A 26,749-nucleotide genomic window follows, 5' to 3' on the forward strand; every position below is an offset into this window, starting at 1 on the left:
ATGCTCTGCACGGCATGAGCAGCATCCCTGTGGTGTTCAAAGGGTCCTCCCTGGCTGTGGGCAGTCGGGACCCCTGGGTGCGGCTGTGGCAGCTTTCCTGGCCACACTGTGCACGGGAAGGTGGGCTGCCTCTGGAAGCCAGTACCGTGGGTCACCATGGTGCTGGAAAACGGAGGTCTGAGCTGTGCAGATGATGGGGAGGCTACGGGGGAGGAGAAGACGGAAATAATGACTGAAACTTAGATAATAATTTTATTTATAGTCTAATGTGCAGACATGGCTGTTGCTGATGAGGCTACCAGTGACATAAATAAACTCAAGCAGAAGATGTAAGCGAGTGGATAAATGTAAAGGCATCTTCGGGCAGTGCCACGGATTTGGACATGGACCAAGAGAATTATTTCTGTCCCTTGTGATTCCAATGAAGAGCACAAAGGAGATAATTAGCCCAGGATGCTCCGCATTGCTCTTTCCATCTTGCGCACATTCATGCCCACCAAATGTGAAATGTTCGCCTTTTCCCCTCCGACGTGATGGTTGTTGAACTTATTTTTAGTGTCATTTGATAAGCCTCCCTGCTCGCAGAGAGACATCCCACTGACCCAGCCACTGGTCATTGTCTATACCAGTTCCCATCAAAGCGGGCGCGCTTTGTCAGGTTTCGACTCGAATATCCATTCTGCCTCTGAAGTACAGTATCGAAAGTGACTGGATCATTTGAGCCTTTTTCTTCAGCTGCTCCCTCCTTCCTCCCCCACAGTGTTTCCGCTCACGCTAACATAATTTGGCATCGTCGACGTGACACGACACTGGTTTTTCTAAAAAATTATAATACATACATTGTCGATGTTTGGTGATGGCCGGCGCTCCCGTAAATTTAATTTCCGAATTGATGGAAAGAGGTCTTTCCCACTGCGGAATCGTACCCAACGCTTGGCGCCCCCTCCGCCACTGAGGAATGCACATACAGTAATAGGTCATTCAATGTCAAAAGGCATAAAAAAGATGAGCAAAATCTTCACAGGCTGCTGCTTGCTGTTGCCTTTAATTATATTAATTAAACTTCGAAATTCTCATGCAAAGAGAGTTGCTGGCTTGTGACGCTGAAGAGCCCTTGGAGATTTGCGGGGGGAAAAACCCTGAGATACCAGCTTAGTGGCTACTGCTTTTTTTAATCTGAAAAAAAAAAATACACAAGCCTACAACTGCTAGGTATGTTTATAGATGATGATGTTTCATGCGCTACTGAACTGTGAATGCAGGAAAGGGGAAAAAACCACCAGCCACAGTGTCAAGGTCTTGAAGCATCAGTCCCTCCAACTCGGCTCGAGATCTCTGCTTACAGGCTGTCTTCCCGCGGAATAACGCTCTAGTAATTCCTTCCTGTCCCGGGTGCATAATGAAAGAAAGGTGTCTTCAAAAACTAAAGGGCAAAGTCTTGCTCGCTACCGATACCTCGAGGCATCCTGTCTACATTTTGTCATGCGTGTGCACTTTTCAGTGTTAGAGTGACAAGATTTCCAGTCAGAAGGCTCCCGTAAGGCACAACGGAGGGAGCTGGCGAGGGTTGGGGATCTGACATGGCTCTAAGGCACTCGGCTCTGCGCCTGCTTAGCCTGGTGGGAATTGTTATCCTGTGCCCATGGCGAGTAGTCCCTGTGTAAATAGCACGTGCCTCCGCCGCAGCTGAGGAATGCTGCGTCTCCACTAAAAGCACATTGCATCCTGAGAATCTGTAGTCCTTAAAAAACAGCAAATAACAAAAATAGAAAAGCATTCTCATCTTTGGTGGCCGTGCGGTCCCTTTGGTGGTGCACGGAGCCGGGGACACATGGCAGTGCTGCTCTCCGGGGCATGGGCAAAGCACCAGTGCGCGGTTGGAACGCGGGCTTCCGGAGCAGGGATGCAGGAACCTGCGGAGCTTGGGCTGGACGATGGTCCAAGAGATGCAAGGAAGGGCTCGGTTCTCTCAGCTGGGTAGGACAGTGGCAATGTGGCTGTCTCTCCTCCTGGTATCTGCTTCTCCTCCTCTACTGAGAGGGAACTCGGGTGAAGTTGATACAGCGGCCCTGAGGGAAGAGAGAAGCTGTTACTGGTGGAATAACACACAGGCAGAGGTTGCTGGATGCTAGGAGGCTGTAATTGAAATTCAGATGTTTGGGAAAATAACAAACCCATGAAAAAACCTTTTAAGAATTAATGGAAATTATCCAGAGTGAGGCACCACATTTGCCTTACAAATGCAGGCTCTAGGCAAGCGCGAGGACACGGACGATACGTTCTGACACTCCCAGGCCTTCTGTGAGCATAATTCACAAACTCTGGGAAGCTGCAGTGAGCAAACCCAAACCCATCTGACCGTGGGAAGGGAAGAGCATGGGGAAGGCAGATCCTGCTCCCAGATCCCCCCTAAGCCAGGTCCTCATGCAGTGAGCACGTATAGATGTGACTGTTAGCTAGCAGAGCTGCTGCTGATCTGAAACTGCATTTTATTAGCAAGAACCCCACCTCTGCATCTACAAACGCTGTATTTAGGGTCTGTAAATTGCTGTGCGCAGAAGGAAAAGGGGTTTCTCATGATGCCATATCCAAATGGACACCATTCACCCTCCATAAAGGGGCACAGGTGGAATCCTGACAGCTTTCGATGCAGCAGAATGAAACAAATCCAACAGTGAAATCTTAAACCTTTTTTGTTCACTTGGAGCTCATTTAAATGCCTAAACTCCCACAGGGTCATGGGGCATTAGAGTAGGGTGTGCTGCCTCAAAGCAGCTCTCTGGCACAGCAGCGATTCCTTCCCTTTGGTCACAGGCATCTGTCAAGGACCGTGCCACGCGAACAGTGCTGGATTTGGAGCAGGCAGCACTGCTTCTGCTCTGAATCCTTATTTCTGCTTTAAGACATGCACTGCTGGAGGGAAATTACTGCTTCCTGCTCAAACCTGGGAGATTATGGAATTGCCAAATGAAATTTGGGCTGGATTTCATATTCCTGTCATTCATTTAATTTGACCTTCAGTTTTTCTGGGTATCAAGGAGGGTGATGGCAGAGAGTTATCTGGCATGACTCAAGCAGGTCTTGGCTGGCATGAGAAGGGCAGTGTTCTCATCAAGGAGTTTCCTAATGTTTCAGTTCTGTCAGCTGTGTAAGAAATATAAAACCGGTGAAAAGGTGGGGACAGGAACTGTAGGAACTTCTGGCTGCCACCATCTGTATTATACATGTAGAAGAGATGCAGAGAGATAAATCATGGAATCCTTTAGGCTGGAAAAGCTCTTCAAGCTTTTTTTCACCCAGTCCAATCATTCCTCCAGCACTGCCAAGGCCACCACCATGTCCCCAAGTGCCACATCCACGTGCCTTTTCCTGCCAGGATGAGTGGTTCCAGGCGGAGCAGGGCGAGAGAAGAACCTTAAGCAAGCACTGCCTGTTCTGGTTCCCCACTCATGCCCCACATCTCTGCCCCCAACCTCCTTATTCCATGACTCACGGCGAAGAGAAGAGAGAAAGAAGTTGTGTGGTCAGGCAGGTTGCCCATGTCACTGGCAGGGAAAACACCCTGAGCTGGGGAATCTCAGAACCCTAAGATATACCAGCTCTCCAAACACTCTCAGCATCAGATAGTAACAGGTAATAACAAATACACTGTCAGTTTAAGTGGGAAATTCAACCATTTGCATTCTAGATAGGCAAACTGAGGCAGGCAGAAAATAAAAGGCTTGTTGTTCACTTGTTAGGGGTTTATCACTTCAGATCAGTATGAGCTGCAGGTTTTCATTACTAGAAACTCAGTGATGTGACCAACAAGCACTTTCTCCTGCAAACTGGTGTGGAGAAAAAGAGGCGGACTCACGTAAGTCCTTCCTCAAAAGGCATCCAAAGCCTCCCATGCAGTGATATCTGTGTCATCACTGAGACCAGCTTTTAGAAACAGAATATTAAATTTTTCTTCTGATTAATCTGACCTTTACAGAACGAACTATTTACTTAAGTAGAAGCACTGTTTACCAAACATTAGTCTCACCAGTCTGGTTTTGGCCTTCCCAATTAAAACACGCGTTCTCCATGTAACCAATTCCACCAATGCATTCCCATCCTGGTGGCATTGCCAGGATACCCCAGTGTGGGGAGTAACTGTTACACTCGTGTCCCTGTGCTCAATTAAACCATCAATCCAACCAATTTGAGTTCTGACGTACCATGCCTTGTAAATCACTGGTTCATAAACCTTAACAATACCAACATGTAGTGAGTATGAAATTGCACTAAATTAGTGGTTTAGCACTACAGTAATTAAAAAATGAGTTATGCATGCATTCTGTGATCTTTGTAGGGAATATGGGAGCTGTCTCCACGCACCAGATCCAGTAGGGAAAACCCCACCCTTCATGCTCACAGACGCACCAGAGGTACTGTGGGGGAAGAATGTGGCAGGGCTTTAACAGCAACAAAAAAGAGGAAAGAGATCTATAGCAAGGGGGGTTTACCTAAGAAGGAATTATTTTATATGACATCAAAGCCATTTATCCAGTTGTTGAATTTCTTTCTGAATCTAAGTTACAGGGCAAGGTGGAAATTCTCAGAGGGCACAGGATCTCAGGGACTGGGTGCTCGCTCACACCAAACCCCAGGTTAGAGCCTCACCTGGCAATGCCCGAAACAAGGCACCAAGAGGGGCCTGCAGGGGCAACAGTGAGTCTCTCTCCAAGCCCATACGGCTCTGTGGCCCGTGCTGAGGGCAAGGGGGGAAGAGACATCCCTTTGGGACAGTGTCCACCCTGGGCCTGGAGCTTGGCTGTTGATGGTGGCCAGCCATGTGTGACGAGCACTTTGGGCTGTCTGTGTGAGCAGACACATGCTGCTGTCCCACGATCCAGTGGAATTCTGGGCTCCGGCAGGGGCAGGAGAACACGGCAAGGGCTCCTCTGGAGCCCCTTCAATGTTCATCAGGAATTCAGGAAGGGCAGGTGAAGCAGGCTGGATCTGGGATGGGATGTGACCACACTGAGCCTCCAGGCTGAGCTGCTCCATCTGGTCTAAGGTGCTTGTCCTTGTGTATGACTGGATTCCTTTAGGATGGCCAAGTAGCTGTATCCGTGGGAAGTTTCCCTGGGCACTGCTGATGTGTTCAGCATCCGGCTGAGGACTAAGAACAACTGCTTTTCCCAGAGCAGCACCTGGCAGTGTTCTGCCGGGACAGTTGTTGCCCCGTATGATACCCAATGTCCCAAGAGCTTGGCTTCTCCTGGCCTGGGAGGACTGAGATCCCCACTGCCCATTGCTGAGACTCATGTGCTCCTACCTTGGCTGCAGTGTCCCATGAAGAACACATGCCCTTTTGGGATTTGGCATTGATCCTGCACTCCATGATCAGTGCCTGCAGAGCTGTGAGAAAGGAGAGGGCTTCAGAATAATGCCTCTCCTGAGACATGTACTGAACACTGTCATTTCTGTTGCCCCATTGTCACAGCACTACCAAAGCATCTTCCATCCCTCATGGGCGCATCCCTGCGAGCCCAAGCCTGCGTCCCCGGGAAGCGGTCTGCTCCCGACAGCTCCCCAGAGCAGCCTGCTCAGGCTGCTGCTGCACTTTGGGTCAGCAGGCAAGAACCTGCTTTACCTGATTCTATTAGTTCTCACATGCACCCTGCACTTTGCCTCTCTGTAAGGATCAAAGTTGAGGGCAGCGTGTTCTTCCCTGTAGGCCTTGCACAAACAGACAGGGCTGTGTACACCTTTTCCTCTTTGTTAATGCATGGGAACAGGCCATTTCCTGCTTTCCACACCTCTTCAGAATCATTGCCTCCCCATCTGCTGCTCACTGGGATAACAAATGTGCTCTGGACCTACACACTCATGTGCAATGGTGACAATAAAAGGGAATTCTGAGGGAGTAAAGCTGGGAGCGATTCAAACTGGGCACTGAGGTGCCAGTGCCTGCCAGCACCTGCCTCAGAGTCCTGTTTCCTTGCTGAATTGATCCTGGCACTTCCTCTGGGCAGTGGGAGCGGAACCAGAGCGCCTGTGCGGGGCCAAACCCCACTGTCTGACAAGACCCTCAGTGACCTCCCCATTCCTGAGGAGGCAGAAGCAGCATTACCTAGAGCCTGTGTCCCCTGGCCCGTCTGGGCACTAAAATTCCTCTGGCATTAAATTTGACCGCTCCTTCCCTGGCTCCACTGCCTGGGATGTATTTTAGGTACAATACTCACTCACCCCATAAATACCCACTGACAAGTGTACATCGGAAGGGAAGTTTATTTTTTTTTAAAGATCGCTCTTTACTGTGGAGAAGGGCTGCTAACCCACCCCATCCTGTGCAGCTCTGAACAGCTCTCAGGGACTGGAGCTGGCATCTCTCTCCCACTTGCTCGTTGTCCCTCACAATGTGGTAATCCCTCATCCCGGAACCCCGGGACGCTCGGGGCGTTGTGGGCATTTGAAACTGGCTTCCCACCCTGCTGACATGAAGCTGAGTGCTGTGCTGCTGGGCTCTGAGTGCTCAGACCTCCCTTCTGCCCAGGTGTGCTGCTACCAGCACGTTTGTCTGATGTGAGGCAAACCCATTGCCGGTTCCCCCTCTCACCTGTGGCAGAGCCCACATGCTGCCATTCTGCAGGTGGCACCTGGAGAGGTGCCGGTGCACAGCCCTGAGCCATGACATGGGAGCAGGGCTTTAACCCCTGGAGAGCTGCCTCACGGCACTACCTGCTGCTGGAAGGACCATTTGTCACACAGTTCATCAGCAATAATTCCTTAGAAGATGCTCCTGAACTGGTGTTACGGCTGCAGGCACCGGAATTGTTCCTGGGGCCACCTGAGGCAGCTTTTCCCCAGAATTCCTGAATTGCTGGCTGAAACACCCCTGACAGAGCTGAGGTGAGATCTGAGAACACCGCAGGGTGGGCTCAAAGACCTCCTGAAGTGACTTCCTAAAGTAACAACACCACCATGAAGAGAAACAAACTACAATGGAACAGTGCTATTTGGGCCCTAACATGAATTTGGTTTTTCACTTTAACAAATTTTGCCAGCAGCTTCAGTGGAAAGGCATGTTAATTTGTGTATTTTCCTCAGATTTATGTAATGTAACCTCCTTAGCATGTGTGCGTGAACCACACGATCTTTCCCAGCAATCCTACAGTCCTGGAGGTCAGCTTCCAAAGGTCACGGGGTCTGGGTCCAGGAGCTGGTGTCACAAGGGAACCCAAAAAAAGGTTGCTGTGAGGAGAAGGTGCCAGCACAGTTACAGGTGCCTCACAGCCACCTTCCACCCCTTGGACCTGCTTTAGATGTGGGCAGTAAAGGGCAGGAAGACAGGAGTAAGTTGTTTTAAAAGATAGTTCCTGTCTTTCGCACCTGATAAATGCTGTATTTTGGAGCACAGGCTGAGAAACCAAACCTGCCAGGGAGAGGTTCCAAAGAGGTCGTTTAAAGATGCTCGGTTGGAAGATTTTTTTTTTTTTTTCGGTGCCTGTGATTTAGATGTGTGTTTGGAGCAAACACTGAGGAGAGGAGGGCATGTTTATGTGTGAAATGCTGCTGTTGGAACCCGGGGTGGCTCATGCCCACTTCGTACCCGCAGCACAGATGGAACTGCACGTACCTGCTGATGCCCTGGGAGCCAAGGGTGTTTGCCGAGGTATCTTTAGTGGGCTGGCAGCTTTGAGGAAATGCCAGCTCTTCACCCACGAGCAGTACTTACTTGGGTACTGGGCATATGGACAAGTCAGCACAGCTGCTCTGTCTTGAAAGTGCATGTCACCAGGGGTGTACCCCTGTGGGACCCGGGTCCAGGGGCTCTGCAGCCCCCTGTGCTCTGTGGCACCCAGGGAGAGCCACCTGCACTCCACCTGTGTCCTGGTGCCCTGCACCCCATCGTGGACAAGGCGGAATAGAGATGGCACAGGGCTGTGGGCAGGCAGGGAATGGGCAGGAGTGGGTGCTGGGCTGGCGTTGAGCACTGGCCATCCTGCCCTGATGGGTTTGGGTAGTGAAGAAGGGAGGGATTTCTTTCCTTTGCCAAGTTTTCTGTGACTGCTGTATTCAGCAGTTCTCCAAATAAACTCCTGCCTTGACCGAGAGTGGTTGTGACAAGCTGCCTGTCCTGCGAGCTGGCCTTCCAGGGCTGGGAGGAGGGAGTGTCGAGCTGCTGAGCCGGCCGGTGAGCCTTGGGGGAGGATAAAACTGGCTGCGTCTGTAGCATCTGCTTCAAAAGGAGGTTGTGGCAAATATTTTATTCAGCAGAGCTGGAGGTCTCCTGTCTCTAGAGGGCAGGAGTTTGTTGTTTTCCTCATGCAAGGCAAGCATTGCTTATGCAAAAGGAAAGGATGTGGAAATGGCCTGGAGAGCCCCTGTTTTTCCAGCAGGGATCCTCTGGAGCGAGGGCCCTGGCTCGCTCCCCCTGACCCTTGGCAGTGAGCCTCCCTCGCTCCCAGCGTGCTGCCTCCCTGGAAGTACCTCCCTGGCCTGGCAAGGTCTGACCCGTTCCTGAAGGACATGCTCTTGGTTCTGCTGTGGGCGCCTGCCAATGGAGGGCTCTTCTCCTTCAGCTCTCCTTAGTCCTTGGAAGGCCGAGTGAGGCCATTCCACTGCCAGAGGGAAGGTGCTCTGTGTCCTGGCGCTGGCCCAGTGCACACCTTGCCCGCTCACGCCGCTCACGCATGGACACTCAGCCGCTCAGGCACGTGCTGCCAAAACCAGGACACATCTCCTGCCATCTCCACAGTGACATACAGAGCTGTCCCTGGGACAGCTCCCTCTCCTCCCATGGGACACTGGGGGGTTGGGTTGTGATTCTTGCTTCCAGGTGAAGCTCTGAGAGTCACACATGCAGCACTGCAGCACAGGGGAAAAACGGAAGTGAGGTTTTGTCTGAGACATGTCTCTGCTCTTTGTGCTCTTCCCAAAACTTCTGGGATGAATCCCTGCTATGAGTGGGGATCCCATTTATGTTATGGGGGGTCTCTGCACAGACTGACACCAGGCCTAATCTCTAGTGCCAGTTTCCTCATGTCAGCATCCTAAACAACTTTGTGAGTTTGCGACATCTTTTTTAGGAAGAAAAGAAAGATAATATGCTACTATAGAGGCATCACACTTCAAGTCTCGTAGAATCAATAATCAGCCCGCTGAAACCATAAATTAGCAAATCCTACTGCTGTGGGGCCTTTTTTATTTATAAGGACAAAGAATATCCAAAATATGGAGTTCCTAGGGATGGCACCTCTAAAGCACAAGTTAAACATTCCCATCATTCTTCCTTCTTCCCATCTGTGCAGCCACTGTGAGAAAAACACAATTTATCCTTCTCTGAAATCAGGCATAGCAACAGATAAACCAGAACTGTCAGAAGACCCGTTCTCCTCAAACTCCACTGCTCCTCTATTATAACCTCAACTTGGGCCTCTCCTAACATCCCTTTCCTTTAGGAATACTTCCCAGTGTCCTTTTCCTGATCAATGCTTTAACCTGGGCCTTTCTGAAGAGACACTCTCCTCTTCAGATGGCTCAGAGATTTAAGACCTACCTGCTCTACAGCTTTAGGTGCGTAAGTCACCCAGGGTCATGTTCTGAGCCTGTATTGGAGCAATGGCACAGCATTCAGACCCCAGCCCAAATCCTGGCCTGTGGATTATCTGACTGGCTTTCTGACAATGGCTTGTAACAAGAGAAGGCAGCCCAGTTCTGTGGTATTCAGGACACTATGGAAATGATTTTAAGCTAGTTATCATACAATTACTATGACCAAAATATCCACTTTAGAAATTCTGTGGGAAGATGTCAACCAATTTGAAGTAGCAGGCAGGGTTTAAGTGGGGGCTCTTAGGAGGAAGACTGGCAAGGCTGCGGCAGGAGGGTGCAGCTTCCTGGGGTTGTGCCCACTTGGCTGGGGCTGGCTCTGGCTCTGGAGACAGGAAGGGAGAGCCCAGCAGGACCCTCGTTCTGCACACACACTGCACGTGGCAGCCCTCTAGATGCCACTGTGACCCAGCTGTCCCAGCTGGTGACAATTCAGTGCTGCTGACAGCAAGCACATGACCAGGAAGGACACGGGTGCCAGGCTGTTCCCCACCCCTCCACCACATCAGCTTCCCTGGTACCACAAGAGTAAGCTCTTCTTCCTGCAGACAAGCCCCCCAGCACATTGTTAGGCTTTGGCTGGCATGCCAAAGGGATTAGTAATTCAAACTTCTCAGATATTTAGGCATCCCACTCCCCAGCAGCATTCTCTGATTTTGTACTGCCAAGGCATTTGCTACGACTCCCCTGCAGGTGCCAGTGTCACTAAGTTACTGGCTCTGTTAATTTTTAGGCTCTGCTTCTGCTCCTGTGTGCCTTGTTGAAAATCAGGAACAGTTTCTTTAAAGGCAGCTGCAAAATGGCACTGGGATGTGAAGGGTCCCTGGACTGCGCAGTGACAGGGTGCGGTCCGTCAGGGGCTCCTTCCGGGCCCCCCCAGCTGACCCGTCACACACAGTGCTGGCAGCCGCCAGGATGGGTGCACTGGGCTGTCCTCTCTCCCTGCCTTCGGAATGCGGCCTGGGGCTGGAGGCTGTATTCTCTGAGATGTTTCTCCTCACTAGAAGCCACTGCTACAGGCGTGCCTATGGAGGTGCCCCTGTTCTCCAGCAGTCAGGACAGGTCTCCTGGGGGAACATGGTCAGGTTGCATTTCCTCCCTTCCCTGTGCATTTTTCTTGAATGTCCGTTTCCAACAACTACTGGAAAAAGGGATTTGGTGGGGTTTTTGGGAGAGCTCCAAGTGCTGAGGAGGGACAGGGTATTTATGGCATTTACTCCGTTGCTGTGCAGATCCCCTGAATCCCAGCTGCTCTGTGCTGTGTTTCCTCTGAGGAGCTCTCCCAAAACCCACAGGAATCAGTGCAGACTGCTGAGTCTGTTCTGGTTTTCAGTTCCCACCTTTGCCTTTCTCCCTTTTTTCCTTCGCTCAGTTTAATTTGTATAATGAGTGAGGGCTTTGGAGGGGCTTTGTTACACATAAACCCAGAGATGGTGGCATTAAGTGCATTTGCTAAATTAATAAAGAAATCTGCTCGTTTGCTGTAGGGTTCTGTTGTTGATTTGGGAACAGTGAGCTCTTGCAAATCTCAGCTTTCACCTTGCCAATCCCCGTATCCCTCTAAGTGCACTGCAGTTCCTTGGAACCTGTTGGGGGTTGGTGCTGGCATCCCTTCACTAGATCACATTTATGCATTAGTGCCATCTGTGCCTGCTGCACCTTCTGTGAGCCAGCCCGGCCAAGTGACTGGCAGTTATCTGGGACTGCACACAGAAGGAGAGGGAAGAGAAAGGGGGGAAGGAGGAAGTCAGTAAGGATGGCACCTGGGGCTTCTTGTGTGCCGGTGGGTCTGGGGAGCACAGACCTGCACTGGAGGTCCCTCCCTGCCACTGCCGAGTCCTTCCTGCGGCTTTCTCTCTGAATAAGAGAAGTAAATACCTGTCTCATGGCATTCAAACCAGTTCTCCCCGTCCTTGTGTTCTGGAGGAGAGACAAAGTGCCGGGACTTGAGAAAAGAAGCCGCTGCAGTCGGAGGACAGTGCTGGGCTTTGCACTGTGCGGTGTTTCCCTCAGGGCAGGGCTGGGCCCGAGCGGTGCCGTGGTTCTGTGAGCACTGGGGGCAGGAGGGAATGCAGGGGCGGCCATGCTGGTTTATCTATTGGCCGTCTGTTCAGGGTCTCTGCTGGTAAAAAAATCTCGTGCGTGAAACGACCTGTCAGGAGTTCTCCCCATCAATAACGGGACAGGAGGGCGTTTGCTGCTGTTCCTGTGCCAGGAGCTGAACTGCTCCCAGCACCCGGGTCCATGTGGATGGAGTCTGGGTGCATAAGAGATCATGAACTCCCAGCTGAAAGTTCAGATTGATTTGTCCTACACAGGCAGGTACAAAGTATAAGAGCAGATAGAGATACAAATGGAAGAGTTCTTACACTGAATGTAACTGTCTGCTAAGAATTTAGAAGTGAATTATCTGGCTTAGAAATTAATTAAATCATTGCAGCGTCAGTCTGTCCAGAAAAATAAGGTGCCTTACCCAGCCTACCTTACATCAGGGAAGGAGCACACGAGCTCCTGGCAGGGGGGCTGAGCAGCCTCCCGAGCTGAGCACCCTTTCTGACAAAGCTGCAGAGTCACACCTTCCTCTCAAAGCAAGACTCACCTGTGTGCGTGCCTGGACACTGCCCACAGTGAGGGAACTCTCCTTCTCCTAACTAGGTTTATAAATATTAACGTATAATAAGTACATCTTTCTGATTTTGTTCTGAATGACCACTTTCACACTGTGGAGTCTTTTCCACTTAGAATAAGATACTTGGAATTCAAGATTTGCTTTTTCTTTCTTTCCATATGTTCTGTGTTAAACATATGCTATACTTTATATTTAAAAACTAGCAGCAGACTGAAAAAAAATTGCCCACACTGCACCACAAAAATATGTTTGCTTCATTATCCAAAGCTTCTGGGTTTCTGTAGTTTTTTTTACCAGGCAGGAGGAAGCACCCTCGAGGGCACTCTCAGAATGGGAGATAACTCAGAGGAGCTGTAGAGAGAGGGAACATCTGGTTCTCACTAAAGCACGGATAAGGCTGGCCAGACCTTAGAGCTGTACACAGCCTGGCTGAGGTGGTGATGGAGTTGTCAGCTTTGGAATTAAGGAAGGAAGCTCCTCCACTTCATTCAGGAATTGGCCTTGAGTACTTGGGTAACACTTGAGCCAGCATCTCCTGAAAAGCTGCACAGATGCAAAAGGAAAAGGAGCAGCGTATGCCGCGTGTGTAGGTCCCTGCCCAGCGCCCTCCCCTCCCGCGTGGGCTGACCCAGAGCTTGCTCCTGGGCATGGAAGTGCAGATGGCTTGGCTGGGGGAGCACACACCTGGGCACAGCACAGGGCCAGGCCAGGATAGGCATCCATCCAGCAGCACTGAAACACCGAGGAACACGCTCCCCACTGTTTCATACCTGCCTGGCCTGGAAGGCTGGCTGGGGGCCTGGGGGATGGCACTGCCAGGGACAGTGTGCTCGGAGGCATGCCCAGAGCCTGGGGCAAGGCTGGGGGCTACTCCCAGAGCCCAGCCTGAGCCCTGGCTGCACTGGGCCACAAGGAAGGGCACAGTCAGATCTTCCCAAAGGAGCTGTGCATCCTCCAGAGGACCCTGACCCAGCTGGCAGGTGTGTGGGCACAGCACAACCCCTACAGTGTCATTGGGAGCCTTGTGCTGAGCTAGCTCCTACCTCCTGCCTGAGCAGACACTTGGGAATGCCAGCAGGAGGAGGACACTAGAGTTCCAAGGGATTTGACAAAAATTTGAATTATCCCACCTAGAGAGTTTCAAGTTGCCTGAGGGATCGGATTGGTTTCATTGGTCAAAGGAAAGGAACAGGCCCCCCCCCCCCCCCCCCCCGCCGAAATCCCTATGTGAGAGCTGGGAAATGGCTCACAGTGGTGAAAAGGAGGTAAGGTGTAGGAATGCCGTGATAAATGGTGAATTTGGGAAAGGTGGCGGGGTTTGTCACTGCTATTACAAAACTCAATTAAGCGTGGTTGCCACGGCAACGCCATGTTTGTTGTACACAGAACTGAGCCGTGGGCTGCCCAGCGCCCTGTTCCCCCTCGGGTCTGGGGCCTTTCCAAGACTGTTGGACTCAGAGTCTGGGAGGCAGGAGGCAGTGCCCTGGCACTCTCCTGCTAGGTATGGATATTTTAAACTTTATGAAATCACTGGTAATTTAGACCTTGTCTCTGGAATTACCTGGTAAATGACCACAGCAGCATTCAGAAGTAAAAAGCAATGAGGTGTGCACAATTACCTTCCGAAGCTGCAGCCACACACAGACTGAATTTAATTACAACACGGGTAGATCGGTGCCTTTTCTACATCCTTTCACTGATGAGGATGTCAGCTCTTTGGAGTTGAAAGCATAACAGAACCAAAGCCTGCACTGGGCAAATTAGAAACTTCTAAATAAAAATTCTCTGGCAGAAATGAAACATAGGTTCAATTATTGTAATTAGTTGCATATTTCAAATTACATTTTCAAACAGGTGTAGTTAAATGAATAAAAATAGCTTTGTGAACTGTCCTCAAATGGCTTACGTGCATTTAACTGCAGTTAGTGAAGGGCTGATTGAGGCTAAATGATTTCTAAAATTTTTAAATGACCCAGGCATGTTGTAAGGGGCCTTGTATCAGTTGTAATAAAGTTTAATCCAGCTGGTCTGTCCTTTGCCCATGCAAGGGCTTACTGACATAAATGGCCCTTTTAAGCCCACTTTGCCCGTGTAAAACCCCCTGGTTCTAATTACACCTTTGCATGAACCAGGCTAGGTGAATTATATCTGCCAAACAAGTACACAAATTCAAGTCCTTTTTTCCTGGACTGATCCTGGGGCTCAATTCACACGGGAAGGTGCACAAAGTCCAGCAGTGTCATGTAACACTCCATTAGAACATGTGAAATGTAAAGATACTGGGAAATACAGTTAGGAAATACACTTGTAAAATCTGGCCAAACAATCAGAAAAAAAATTCAAAAATTCAACAAACCAAAATCCAAAAACCAAATCCCAGCAGGAGCAGTTGGAATGTGGTCAGTCTCTACACTGAATCCAGTCTGATTCCAGAGCAGTGTCTTTCTAAAGTAAAGGCTGTTCCTGCAGTGCTGCAGCCCCGCTACCACAGCATTATAAATTAATGCTGAAGATGCCAAAAGGTCCCTTAAGTAGAAAATGTCAACATGCAAATGTTGAGCAGGAGATTCACAGGAGCGCTGAGAGTCTCCAGGTCCCCCTGGGATGGCCCCTGCCCCATGAAGCCCTGGGAAAGCCTGAGCCCCCGGCCCTGCCACAGCAGCTTTGCTGGTGGAAGCACATTCTCCCGCAGATGGGGGGAACTGTTGGAATGGCCACTTCCCTGCCATGGGCCCCGTGGGGCAGTGTGTGGAAAAAAATCTTCCACCCTGTAGAGAAGCACACAAACTCAGCCAGGGCCTCTCCACAAAGAGCCAGCTTGCGCTTGTGCAAAGCTGCAGCCTTTGGAGAGGCTGGCTGCGGAGAAAGGAACAGGTAACACGGAAAGAGAAGCACACAAAAATCCCTTTGCTGCTTAAAGTGAGGGATTTACGCTTCATTGATGGCAGCATTTGGTAAGTTAGGAGAGCTTAGTACGAACCTCTAATTTGCTCAAGGCAGAGCCTGTGATCTGTGTACAGTTTGCTGTAGGTGGAACACGAGCAGGACAGACAAGCGATGCTTCTCCATGAAGTGTTCCAAGGCCTGTGGATGTGGCACTTGGGGACGTGGGTTAGTGGTGGCCTTGGCAGTGCTGGGGGAGTGCCAGACTTGATGATCTCAGAGGGTTTTCAACGTGACTGCACCAAAAACTCACTGCTGTAATGGGTCGTTTCCTGGTGTCTTATTAAAGTGAGGACTGTAAACTTGGGTGTGAAATGATACCAGGAAACACTCAAGGAAAATATTTCTGTGGAAGACTGAGGTTTCCTGTACCACAGCACTGTCTGTGCTGTGCTACCTGTCCTGCCCTGTGGTACCTCTTTGGGAAGACATTCTCACCACGGCTTCATTAATACAACTACAGAGCAGAAAAAGTGTTGCTGCTCTTTATCTTTTTCTTTTTCCTTCCCCAAGACAAGTGATCTGGCTGTTCCTAATTAAAATGAAGTAAAAAGTAGCATAAGCCTAATTAAGATTTTAATTCAGTTAGAGCCTATAGGAATAAATCACTGCAGACTTGGTAGTGACAATCAGAAAATACAGTGCCTGTTCTTCCTCTGTCGCAGAGATGGTAACAAAGGATGGGGAATCCTGAGGAGACAGGGATGCAAGACCTTACAAGTGCAGGTGTGTCTCTAACCCAGGTAATAATCCTGTGTTTGCACCTACACTGGCCCAAAGCGCAGTGAAACTGGCTTTCCCAACTATAGGTTCAACTCCTGACTCTGGTGCTAACGAGGACCAGAACTGTTAGATTTTTTGGTGGGATTTTGGGACATGGACCCGTCTTTGGAAGCATAGGTGAGAAACTGCAAAATATGTGAAACGTTGCATTTTTCCTAAGCAAAATAATGGCTTTCCTTAGGATTTAGTACTGGTGGTGAGCACAAGAATGAAACACAAACACCTCTCAGCTGATGGCGGGACCATGGCAGGTGGGATGGAAATGGATAGAAATGAGGCCCAGGCAGCCTCTCCTCCTGAATCCGTGGAGAAATCCTGGGTTTGCTGTGTTCACAGAATAAAGCTAATGAAGATTCCCTGACACAGACAAAGTTCCTTTGAGTAGCACCTCAGACTGTACAAATTACATGCATTTTAAAACTAAAAACTGCAGTAATTTTAGCAGTTCTATGATTTTATAATGTTGGAATGTATCTTCGCTCCTTGGCTAGCAAATTCTCTCCAGCAAGTCTTATGCTCAGACTTTAAGCATAAGTTTTCAATTCCAAATGAGGAATTCCTTCAAATTCCTCCAAAGGAATTACCAGCACGTTATCAAGGAGAAGGGACTGCTGGTTTTACAAAACTAAGAATAAAGAAAATGCATCATAGGATGTTGAACAGGCACAGGACAAGTGCACTTCATTTTTCCTGACTGGGAACTGGGCTCCTCCCTCAGTTGTTCTCAGCTAAGTACGAAAGTCCAGGTTAAAAACTTTTGGCACAGGTAAACAGACCTGAAGCTAATGGTGGCACCTCACCTGTGCAGGAAACAGCAGAGGCTAAAGCTGTTCCCCCACTGCCCAGCCTCAGCTCCCAGGTCACGCACTCCCTACTCTCACATGGGCCCTGCCAATGGGAGCAGTGGCTGAACAGTCTGGCCCCCCGTGGCGTTGACAACACTCCCAGATCAGACATTTTCATATGGAAAATGCTGTCCCTGAACAGTGACAGCATCATTTTCCTTTGGAAATTTTGTATTTTCCTTTGGAATCAGCCTCGCTGCAGTTTCAGTCACACACTGTCATCTGAATTACGGATCCCACTTGGCTGGGTGTTCCCCTCTTTGCCTTGCTGAAAGGACGAAAAAGAAACCGCAGCAAAAAGAGGCAGAAATAACACACCCGTGCTGTGGCCTGTCTCCTCCATCACTGTCACCCCCGTGTGGGCAGGAGGAGGGACCCAAGCGCGGGCTGTGCCGGGCAGACTCCCGTCTGAGCGCCATGAACGCTTTTGCCCCTTGCAGGACGCTTCCCAGAGGCGCCATCCCAGTGCCTCGCTGGGCCAGGTTGGGCCCCGGCCGGCTCCCGAGGCCGTGAGGCCATTGTAGCAAAGTGCACAATTGCATTTTCAACATAATTAGGTGCCTAATTGTGCGCCTGAGCCTGGCTACTGTATTTGCACGTGGACCTAATGATGATTTATCGAGGAGCTCTCTGGCCACACCTCACTCTCCAGCCTGGCAGAGGCATCCAGAAGGGTGAGAGGTGAGGCTGAGTGCTGGCTTCTCCCCAGCTTTTATTTTAAACTGAACACCTGTTTTTCTTGGGGTTTTTAAACCATTGAAGCAATGGGACAACTCCAACCAGCAGTGTCACTGGGAGACGAGTGCACTGCTGCACTAACAGCTGGGAAAAAGAGAAATTCCAGGGAAAAGGCCGGGGCTAGGTTAATAAAAGAAATTTGCATGCAAGGCATCCAAACAGTGCTGATGTTGAACTTGTCCAGTGGTGTGATGTCAGGCAGTAAGAACCTGTACCAGCCAAGGTCAAAAGGGATCTTCTTTTAAGACAGAGAAATTCTCAGTGTCCTCTCTCAGGATTATCCAGCTGCCTTTTAACTCAGAACTGCCTGAACTGCGACACTGGAGTTCTCAGGGCCGGCTCAGCTGCGCAGCCACGCAGTTGGACACTTAATAGACACAGCACTGTGAAAATGTCTATTATTTCCCTTCAGTGAAACACTTTTTAACTACAGCATCCAATCACTCTTTATGGCGTATGATGTCAAAAACACTTACTGCACAAGCAGAGATCTGTGTTTCTTTTGCCACAGACAATAAATCTTTAGTGTCTTCTCTTGCCATGCATCACTCCACTTGCTCTCAGGAGGCACCATACGCCTCTCTTTTCCTCTGCCTCTTCTAGCAAGGTCACTTTCCAGTGATGAAACAACTTTTCCAGAAGGTATAGTGTTCAATAATTAATACCTACTGATAATAGCTTCCCAAAGCAGCGCTTTAAAGCTCTAATGCTCATCACAGACTTGGAGTGGGAAGAACCCTTAAAATAGATCTGAGTAGCACATCTGAAAATATCAGCCTCAGGAAGCTGGGGTGCGCGTGACCGAACTTACGCCATGGATACACACAGACCTGTAGCCCTAGTGCCAAAGGAAGCCCAGCCCTTCCTCTCGCACCAGGCAGCATGGCTGTGCTGCAGGTGTGAGCAGGTCAGGTCACCCTCGTGCACGTGCTCTGGGTGTCATCTCCTGAACAGGCACATCTCCTGCTGCTCCTGCACCCGCACTCGCGGGTTCTGCGGGAACAGGGTCCCCAGTGGGAGGGTGCTCGGCAAAGTGCCCAGCCACAGGTGCTGAGGGCTCTGCAGGTGCTCAGACCATGAGTCACAGGTGTGGGACAGACTCTGATCATGGAGCACAATTTCTTGCCGCTGTTGCAGAGTTTTCTCCTCCCACCCACCTCATTGCCACCAAACTGGCCTTTCCAGACTGTCTCCAGTGACAACAGTCTTTGACAAAAGCACAGAAAACGCTGTCCCTGAGCATGCACTGGTCAAACCAGGGGATCAGTAGTGTCAGTGTTTCTCCTGGCTGACAGCTGGTGCCACGCGACATAGGGCACGTGGCTCAGCCCGAACGCAGGAGGTGAAGCAGTTATTCATAAAACTGCTCTTCAGAGCCATCTCAAGAACAAAGCCCACTGTGCCACGATTTTCTACCTAAGCAGTGCGGTCTGTGGTAAATGCGGTTGGGTTTGTGGAGCTCAGTCTAGGCTGGCGTAAGATCTGACTTGGCTTGGCTTTTGTCTATGTACGAGGTGAAATCTCTGCGCCTTAAGCTCCGCAACAAATAAGAATGTATTGACGGGAGAAAACCTGTTTTATGTTGCACTTCTTTGGCACCAAATGCCCATGTCACTGTTTTTATAGTTTGACTCTCCCATGTTCATCCCCTAGAAATGCACTGTGAACCCCTTTACCTGGATCAGCGGCCCTCTGCTCCCATGTGGTGCTCAAAGGGGCATCTCTCCTTCCCCCTTCTGGCCATGGGTTTGTTTCATTACTTGGGGCTCACATCACCTCTGCACATGTGCCTCAGTTCCCCATGTCCCTTGGGAGAGCCTCACTGCTTTGCCCAGAGGACACGCTGCATTTAGGGATGTATGGCCATGGCCCAATGGGAAGGCACATCCTCCCTGTTGCTGGGAGGACACAGCACACTGCGTTACTCCTGACTTCTTTGAGCCAAAACCTAGTATTACTCTCCTTCCTCTAAGCAGAGCATTTATGGGTTTATAAATCAGGACGGACTGACATCAAACATGCCCTGAGTGTGCCTTAGAGCATTCACAGAGTGCCAGCTGGGCAGGTGGCTGGCTTGGAAGGAAAGGGCCTTAATTACATTCAGCGTAGGAAAAATAAATTTAAGGAGAATTCCCACAGTTCTAACGCACAGATTCCTAGGTACAATGGAAAAGTTATATCCATTATATTCTCCTAATCCTTTGTATGCCTTTCCTTTCTGTTGTTGATATCAGAGGGAAAAACCTTACTGAGCTGCCACAGTCATGGAGCTGATTGGCCCCAATGACCTGTAACCACCTGCTGGGGCATGGCCATGTCACCAGAGGGGACCAATGGCTGTTCCAGCATGGGAGCAGGTGGGCCAGGAGCGGAATTCCCATCACTGCCCTGGCCGCTTCACTGGGGAGCCTGTCTGGAGATGTTGACATGCCTTTTAGTAAAGGCATGACAGCAAGTGGCCTGCGACCGCTGTGGCTGGGAGATACTCCAGGTTTAAGACAGGCACCCAGAGCTCCCCAAGGGGGCAAACAGAGCCGGTAACAGGGCAGCAAGGCAGCCCTGGGAGGCAGGGTGGCAGCCCTGCGATGAGGAGGTGCCCTCAGACATCCTCTCTGTCTCTCCTGGGTGAGCAGGGGGGCCCCAGTGGCAGTACTCGGAGTTTCTGGGGCATTCCCTAGTGCAGGGGTGCTCGGCTAGGCTGGGAACATCCTTCCCAGAATGGAGCAATATCCTCAGAGCCCTTAGGCTCTGCTCCGAATGTTCAGCTCTAAATAATCCATTTTCTTTTGGATCATAATATGCTTATTCTGCTCATTATTTTACAGATTTTCCAGATTTTATCAGGTTCTATGTTTTACTATAATGTAAAATAAAATATGATCCATCTATTTGGGGACAGAAAGATATGAAACATGCTACGAGCTCCTGTGTGCTTTGCACCTTCACTTCCCCTCTGCTCACACAGGCACAGTTTGCATCCAGAAAGGGAACTTCTATTTCTAAATAGAAAGCAAAGAACTCCTGTTGTTTCATTTTAAAAACATGATAATGACCTCCAAGAAAATCTGATCTTTTTTCATTGGATCAAAGTGTTTTACACTGCAGCCTGTGGCCTGCTGGACTAAGTAATAAAGACAGGGCAAGGCTGTGGGAGAAAACTGCAGACAGAAAGGTGTTTGAGAAACAACCATTACCTAGGAAGGAGCAGTACTGAGCCCCAGAGCACCTGCGAAGCTGCAGCAAGGAAGCGCTATCCTAGGAAGGCTGTCACCCACCCCCAAGGTTGTGTTCACGGCCAGAGGGTTGTGTCACCCATCCTGAGGCTGCACACCAGGGACACTGCTCTTCTTCCCTGGTCACCTGTCTGGCACGGCCTGGAGCCCGGCAGGAGCTGAGCCCACCTGAACTGCAGCGGTTGATCTCATGTAGCATTTGCCCACCGGTTTCTAGAAGCTACAGAATTCTTTTCAGAGTGACTGGGAGGGGATAGACCTGTGTGCACCTACAAACCCTTTATGACAGGAAGCAGCACCAGTAACTATTGCTGTGAGCTGCATTAACTTCCTTGGAGCCTGTGTTTAAATTGCAGGAGGCTGTGACACCGCCAGCCCACAGGTCAATGGTCAGGAAACGTTATAGCTGGGGAACACCTGGCCAGTTTAAAATGCAAACAACTGAAGTGTACAGGGGTTTCTGCTAATGCTTTATGGATCCATAGTTCAGAATGGACTTAAACATGCAAAAACTGATTTCAGAACAAAAGTAATTTTGAATTATGGGAATACAGTAATAAGATCAGAGGCAACAAATATAATTTTGGATCACTTTTCTTCTCTCTCTCTCCCCCCGTCTGCCTCTCCCATGCAGCAGTCACATCCCGCAGCATGTGTGCTGTGGTTCTTCCCAACTTTTGAAGGGCTGTGGGGGAACAGCTCCCTCCCCCTGCCTTCTTTCGGAAAATATTGTGCATGAAAGGATTAACACGTGCCAATGCTTGCAGGCTTTAGAGCCCCCAGTTGCGTCGGGTCGGGCCTGGGTGGGCACATCTGAGCATCCTCTGAACTCCAGTAGCTGCAGTTTACCACACGTTTATAACAACTCACCCTGGGTGAGTGAATGAGCTCGGGCTGCCACAGCTACAGCAGGTGACACCATGCACAGAAACTCACTTTCTAAAAACAGCTTTTCCAAGGTGTTTTCATATGCCTTTGCTGGTGGTTAGAGAAGCAGAGCCCAGTGAAGTGAGAGGGAAACCAGCCTAGTTCTGTTCACCTCATTCTGTCACCGCCTCCCATCTCAGAGCCTCTCTGGCTCTGGTCAGTTATTTCCAACATCACCCGATTCTGTTATATCAAGTATTTGTGCTGATCTCCTCCAAATGGCAGTGAAACCACAACCTGGACCTTTAAAAACATGCCATGTCACTGTGGAAGAACACTGGGACCTCTCTCTTAAATCTGCCAAACCAAGAATGCCATTTGAACTCTAATCTAGATAAATGGTACATAAAATTGATCTGGATTAATACGCATATCAACATAAACAGAGGTATGCGTGTTCATCATGTGGGAATGTAACCTTTGTGCAAGGTGTTTTTTCATTTCCATCCACTTTTGCTGAGGAGGGTATGAATGCAAATGCTTCCTCGGCGCTCCGTGTGCGTTACCCGTGCGAGCAGCTCCCATACAGCGATGTATGTATGTGTAAATTGTGTGAATGTAAATATAGATAGGCCATATGTCCCCAAAGTCCCAAAAGAGCATCTGATGTTGATATGTAGACAGTGTGTTAAGGACCTTCCTAATTAATAAGCCAGATTAAAAACCTCTTGGCAATCAATTAGGATTAATGACAGAAGTCATTCTGTCTCCCCCTCCACCCGCGTCTCGGGCTGTGAAAACCCTGGGTTGGGAAACTTTAATCCTGTTATCTGCTGCCTCCTTCATCTGCAAAGCCTGAAGATTAGCTCAGCGGCCATTCCCGAATCGCGGCCAGCCGCTCGGACAGCTGCCCTGCGCCGCCAGATCACAGGGGAGGAATAATCTGGGCAGGGGAACAGGCCTGGTGCATCACTGTACTGCAGCTCACTCCATGAGAAAGGTTCGTGAGGATGAGGAAAACAAACGTGTTTGTTGCTTGGGAATCCTGCATAGCAAAACACTCGGTGATTACCAGCCCCTGCCCTGCCCATGGAAAGTTTTCCTTTGGCTCGGCTTAGGGGGCTGCACTGCTCGTGTGCTGGCAGGGAAGCTATAGGACAGCTGTGGCACATCCATGCTCCCCCCAGCACCGACGTTCTTTTCTCCATGACCATCATCCCGTGCCGCATGGCCTTGGAACTGGCAGGCAAGGCAGGTTGGTTTCTTCCTGCTCTCTCATTCCTACCAGTATTCACAGAGGGATGAGTCCCAAAGGCTCGTTTAAGAGAGCAGCAGACTCATCTGCACCAAGGGAGGCAGCGCCAAGAACTGCTGCCTACGTAGTTGGAAAAATATCCCTGTTTCTCCTGACACCAGCACAACATCCTCTCTTCAGCAAGATGATCCCTCCCACTTCCACTGACTGACAGCAAATCCAACTGCCAGGAGAGCCACTCTAGTTGGGATGGGCAGCCAGCCAGACCCTCCTGAGAGCAGCCCAGGTTATGGGGCAAGGTGGTGACTCCAGTGACCTGGAGCTTCCTTCTGGAGGGAGCACTGCTATCCACATCTTTCACATGCAGAATGTATTACTTTTGTATTATGCAGAGATGCTCCAAAGTAACAGTTTATACAGATGTTTGTGTTAGCTCTGCAGCCATTATTAGAAAAGACCTTTAAAGCAGCTAAATACTAATAGGCTTAAAATTAAAAACAAGTACAAGTGTCTTCCTTTTTAAAAGGCTGGTTTGTACATGGAAGTACAAGCTGGAAGCATTCTACAGTTCTCCTCTGTTCTGGTTCTCCTAGAATGAGGTACAATCTTTCTTTTACCGTTGACTCCTATTTGCATCCTGATAGGACAAAGTCTTCACTACAAGTGCCACAGGCTATTTGTGGACTTAAAGATGTTTGTGTGCGTAAACGCACACAGGATCAGAGCCTTAGCCATCATCACACTGCCACAAGCTCAGACAAAGAATCCAAACTCCTGATGATCACCTCTTGGTGCTAAACTATGACTTGGAAAACAAACACAAGGATTTAGAGGAAAAAACCAGGCCCCTGAGGCTGGCGCTGTGCCCCCGTGCCAGGCTGTATTCCTGGGCAGCCCCAGACTCTTGGGAAAAGAAGTTCAGTACCGACCCTCAGACACTGAACTGGCTTATCAGAGTAGCCCAAACTGCAGTGGCTTGGTCTTCTTTGCCCCTTTAATAAAAAAAAGGAAGGAAGTCTAGCTAGGAGCACAGACACAGGGTAATGCATCATTTATAAATTACCTTGTTAGTGCAGAAAACACCACATGGCTCTGCAGCCGAAATCTCCTGCTGCGGACTTGCTCTGTTTGATGGGAGCCCTTCAAAAGCGCTCGTGGCTTAATGGAGGCTGTTTGTGGGGCCCTCGATCTGTACCTGCTGTCCTCGTCCCTCACTGGGAGCATGGCGCAGCTGCCGCGGCGTGCAGCTGTCTCTGAAGTGGCTGCATGTCCTCAGCCCCCAGCACAGCCAGACCACGTTGGATCTCTGGATTTGTGCCTGAGGCGAGCTGGGGAGCAGCTGTGTCCAAGCCGTGCTACCTTTAGTGTTGCAGCCCCCAGGCCCCACGTGCCCTGGCCTGCCCCACACTCCCGTGGCCGCCACACAGCTGTGCCCGCAGCCTGCTCGGTGTGCCCACACCTGGGCGCTGCCCGTCTCCCGCAGCCGCGGCTCCCGAGACTCGAGCCGCCCTGGCAGCCTCCCGATACGGCCCTCACACTGCCTGCCACACGGCACAGCTGGGACAGCGCGGTGCACGGACAGCTCGCTCTGCTTTGATACTTCATGCTTAAATTTCAACTGCCTGGTCAAGGACTCAAATTCAGCACTGAATTCTTCTACGAATAGAACTGGCAAGTTCTTAAACAGTAAAAGAAAGATGGTGAAATAGAAGACTCCATGGCTGCTGTTTCCAAGGCAAGCGTGTGTGTGTGTGTGTGTGTGTGTGTGTGTGTGTGTGTGTGTCCCCATGCACACACGTGCACTGACACACACGCAGGGGCCCACCATGGCATCCCCACCCAGCATGTTAGGAACAAGGAAAAAGATACCCTTTTTTCCCCAAGACAGCAAACACCGCACAGAAATGTCACTCTGCTGTGACACAGGTCACATCTGACCCCACCATTCACTTAGGCACAGATATCACTCCTTTTTTCTTGAGCCACTGCTCTGTTTTTCACAAGTCGAGGTGCTGACCAGTGTTGCTCCTGTCAGGCCCAGAGAAGGCAGGTGTCTGACTGCACAATGGCTCAGCAAAGCCTACGCCAAGGGCAGTCCTTCCAGTAACTCCCTGCCTTAGTCAGGGCCTGACTGACACTTTCTTAGCCCTTTAAGGCACCACTTCTATGTTCCCGTTTATATTGAATTTACCTGTTAAACTGTATTGTGCCATGTATTTTGTGTGTAGATTTGCTGCTGTTATTGCTGCTCCATGTCACATGCATCATTCCTGCAAAGAGTGACTAACCTGCCACGGTAACAATGCTAACACCCGTATCCAGCTGTGTTCTCCACCTGCAGCACAGCACTTGGCCATTCTGCTGCTTCCAACACTGGTCTTACCTTAGTCTCACCTTTTCGTCCTTTTGAACAGCACCCAACTTCATCCCAGGCAATTCCCATTACCTCCCATTCTACCACATGTAACCTCCTCTTAAGCCCTCTCATCCTTCTATGTGGCCTTCATGTTGTATGGTGCATAGACAGTGTTCTGCACAGCAGTGCTCTGTGGTATGTGAGACTGTGACCTGCTGCCATCCTATTTAAAGGAAAGCATTTGCTCCTGTGGCTCTTCCCAAGTGCCACAGACAGGAACCTGAGTGGTCCCAGGGGATAAGTGCTGACATTCGAAGTGATACTTTCCTGAGGAGCAGCAATCAAAAGGACCCTATCTGGTTTCAATATCAGGGGTGCAAACAGCAGCTCTGTGTCCTCATCAGAGCAGCGTTTGATGGAGAGGCCCCTTTTTCAGTGGCCACATGTGTTCCAGGAGAAAGGATGGTCTGAGAAACGCATTTCCTCACCTGTTTGTTCTGTGAAAGGTGCCTTTGGTGTGGAAGTGCAAAGCTCTGGGAAGCAACTTGCATGGACATTATTGCCAGCCTCTGCTCTTACGAACAGCTGCATCTGAGAGCGATTTGTGTGCCCGTGACAGAGTTTACCCTACATGAGGCTGTGTTCCTGTTCTCCACCTGAGCACACACCACATCCAGCGCCCCTCCCTCTGCCTTCCAGAGCCCCGTGTTGGCACCGTGTCTCCAGGCCAGTGCCATGCCCCTTTCGCCGCACGGATTCCCCGATGCGTCACCCTTCCCACTGTGCTCTCTGCCCCCCACGCCAGAGCTGCCGGGCTGGCCATGCCCCAGCCCCTCGCCGGCCGCGCGCCGCACACCCACCTGGTCTCCTTGCTGGGGCCGCATCAGCGAGACTCTGTCATACTGGCGCCGCAGCAGCGCCCACAGCGCGTCCAGCCGGCCCTGCGGGGACACAGCGGCTCAGTCAGGGGGCAGCACACCCCACCCGCACGGGGGCTGCCAGGGGCATCCCAGGGACATGGAGCGCCACAACGGAGCACCACTTCCCTGGAGCCAAGCAAGCAGAGCTAAGCCTGGGCTGTTTTCCCCACAGCCACTGCAGTGCTGCTCCTGCCCACCTGGAGTGCCAGGGAGGGCACTCACCTGCCCAGGGAGTGGAGTGGCAGGGCCCAACCCACCCATACTCTGAGCCATCCAGGAGCGGTGCTTTGTTTGCCGTGATTTGGGCCGAATGCCCCCATGTCCAGCAGGGGTTTATCCCGCATCAATACATTTGTTTTTACAGCACACACGCGGGCCCTGCTGGGCACGTGGCACACGGTGAGTCCCACGTGAGCTGGGTGCGGCAGGTTCACCACAGGTGTGCAGCTTCGGCGCAGGACACGCACCGCGGCTCTGCTGCTGGTTAGGAGCATCCCGCTCTGCACAGATGGCTCCAGACCTTGCCTGTGTGCCTGGACATCACGGCTTCAGGGCTTTCTGGGGGTCAGAAAGGACTCGCAGGCACTTGGGAAGA

The 26,749-nt window shown here is 50.5% G+C and overlaps 1 protein-coding gene across 2 annotated transcripts in view; it reads right to left on the bottom strand.

The window, feature by feature from the left end:
* Positions 1-233: 233 nt before the first annotated feature.
* The window catches only part of ANTXR2 (ANTXR cell adhesion molecule 2), a 79,365-nt gene continuing 52,849 nt past the window's right edge, over positions 234-26,749 (bottom strand). The window contains exons 16-17 of one of the 2 annotated variants that reach the window (XM_048303804.1): positions 26,095-26,175; positions 234-2,069 (exon numbers count right to left, since the gene is read on the bottom strand). In XM_048303804.1, coding sequence (XP_048159761.1) covers positions 2,031-2,069; positions 26,095-26,175 — 120 coding nt within the window. In that variant the 3' untranslated portion in view covers positions 234-2,030. Of the gene's footprint in view, positions 2,070-5,098; positions 5,381-26,094; positions 26,176-26,749 lie in introns of those variants that run through there. The other variant, XM_048303803.1, reaches the window with a different exon arrangement.

This window comes from Corvus hawaiiensis, chromosome 5 (assembly GCF_020740725.1).
Source record: "Corvus hawaiiensis isolate bCorHaw1 chromosome 5, bCorHaw1.pri.cur, whole genome shotgun sequence".
In the NCBI taxonomy this organism is placed as follows: Eukaryota; Metazoa; Chordata; class Aves; order Passeriformes; family Corvidae; genus Corvus; species Corvus hawaiiensis.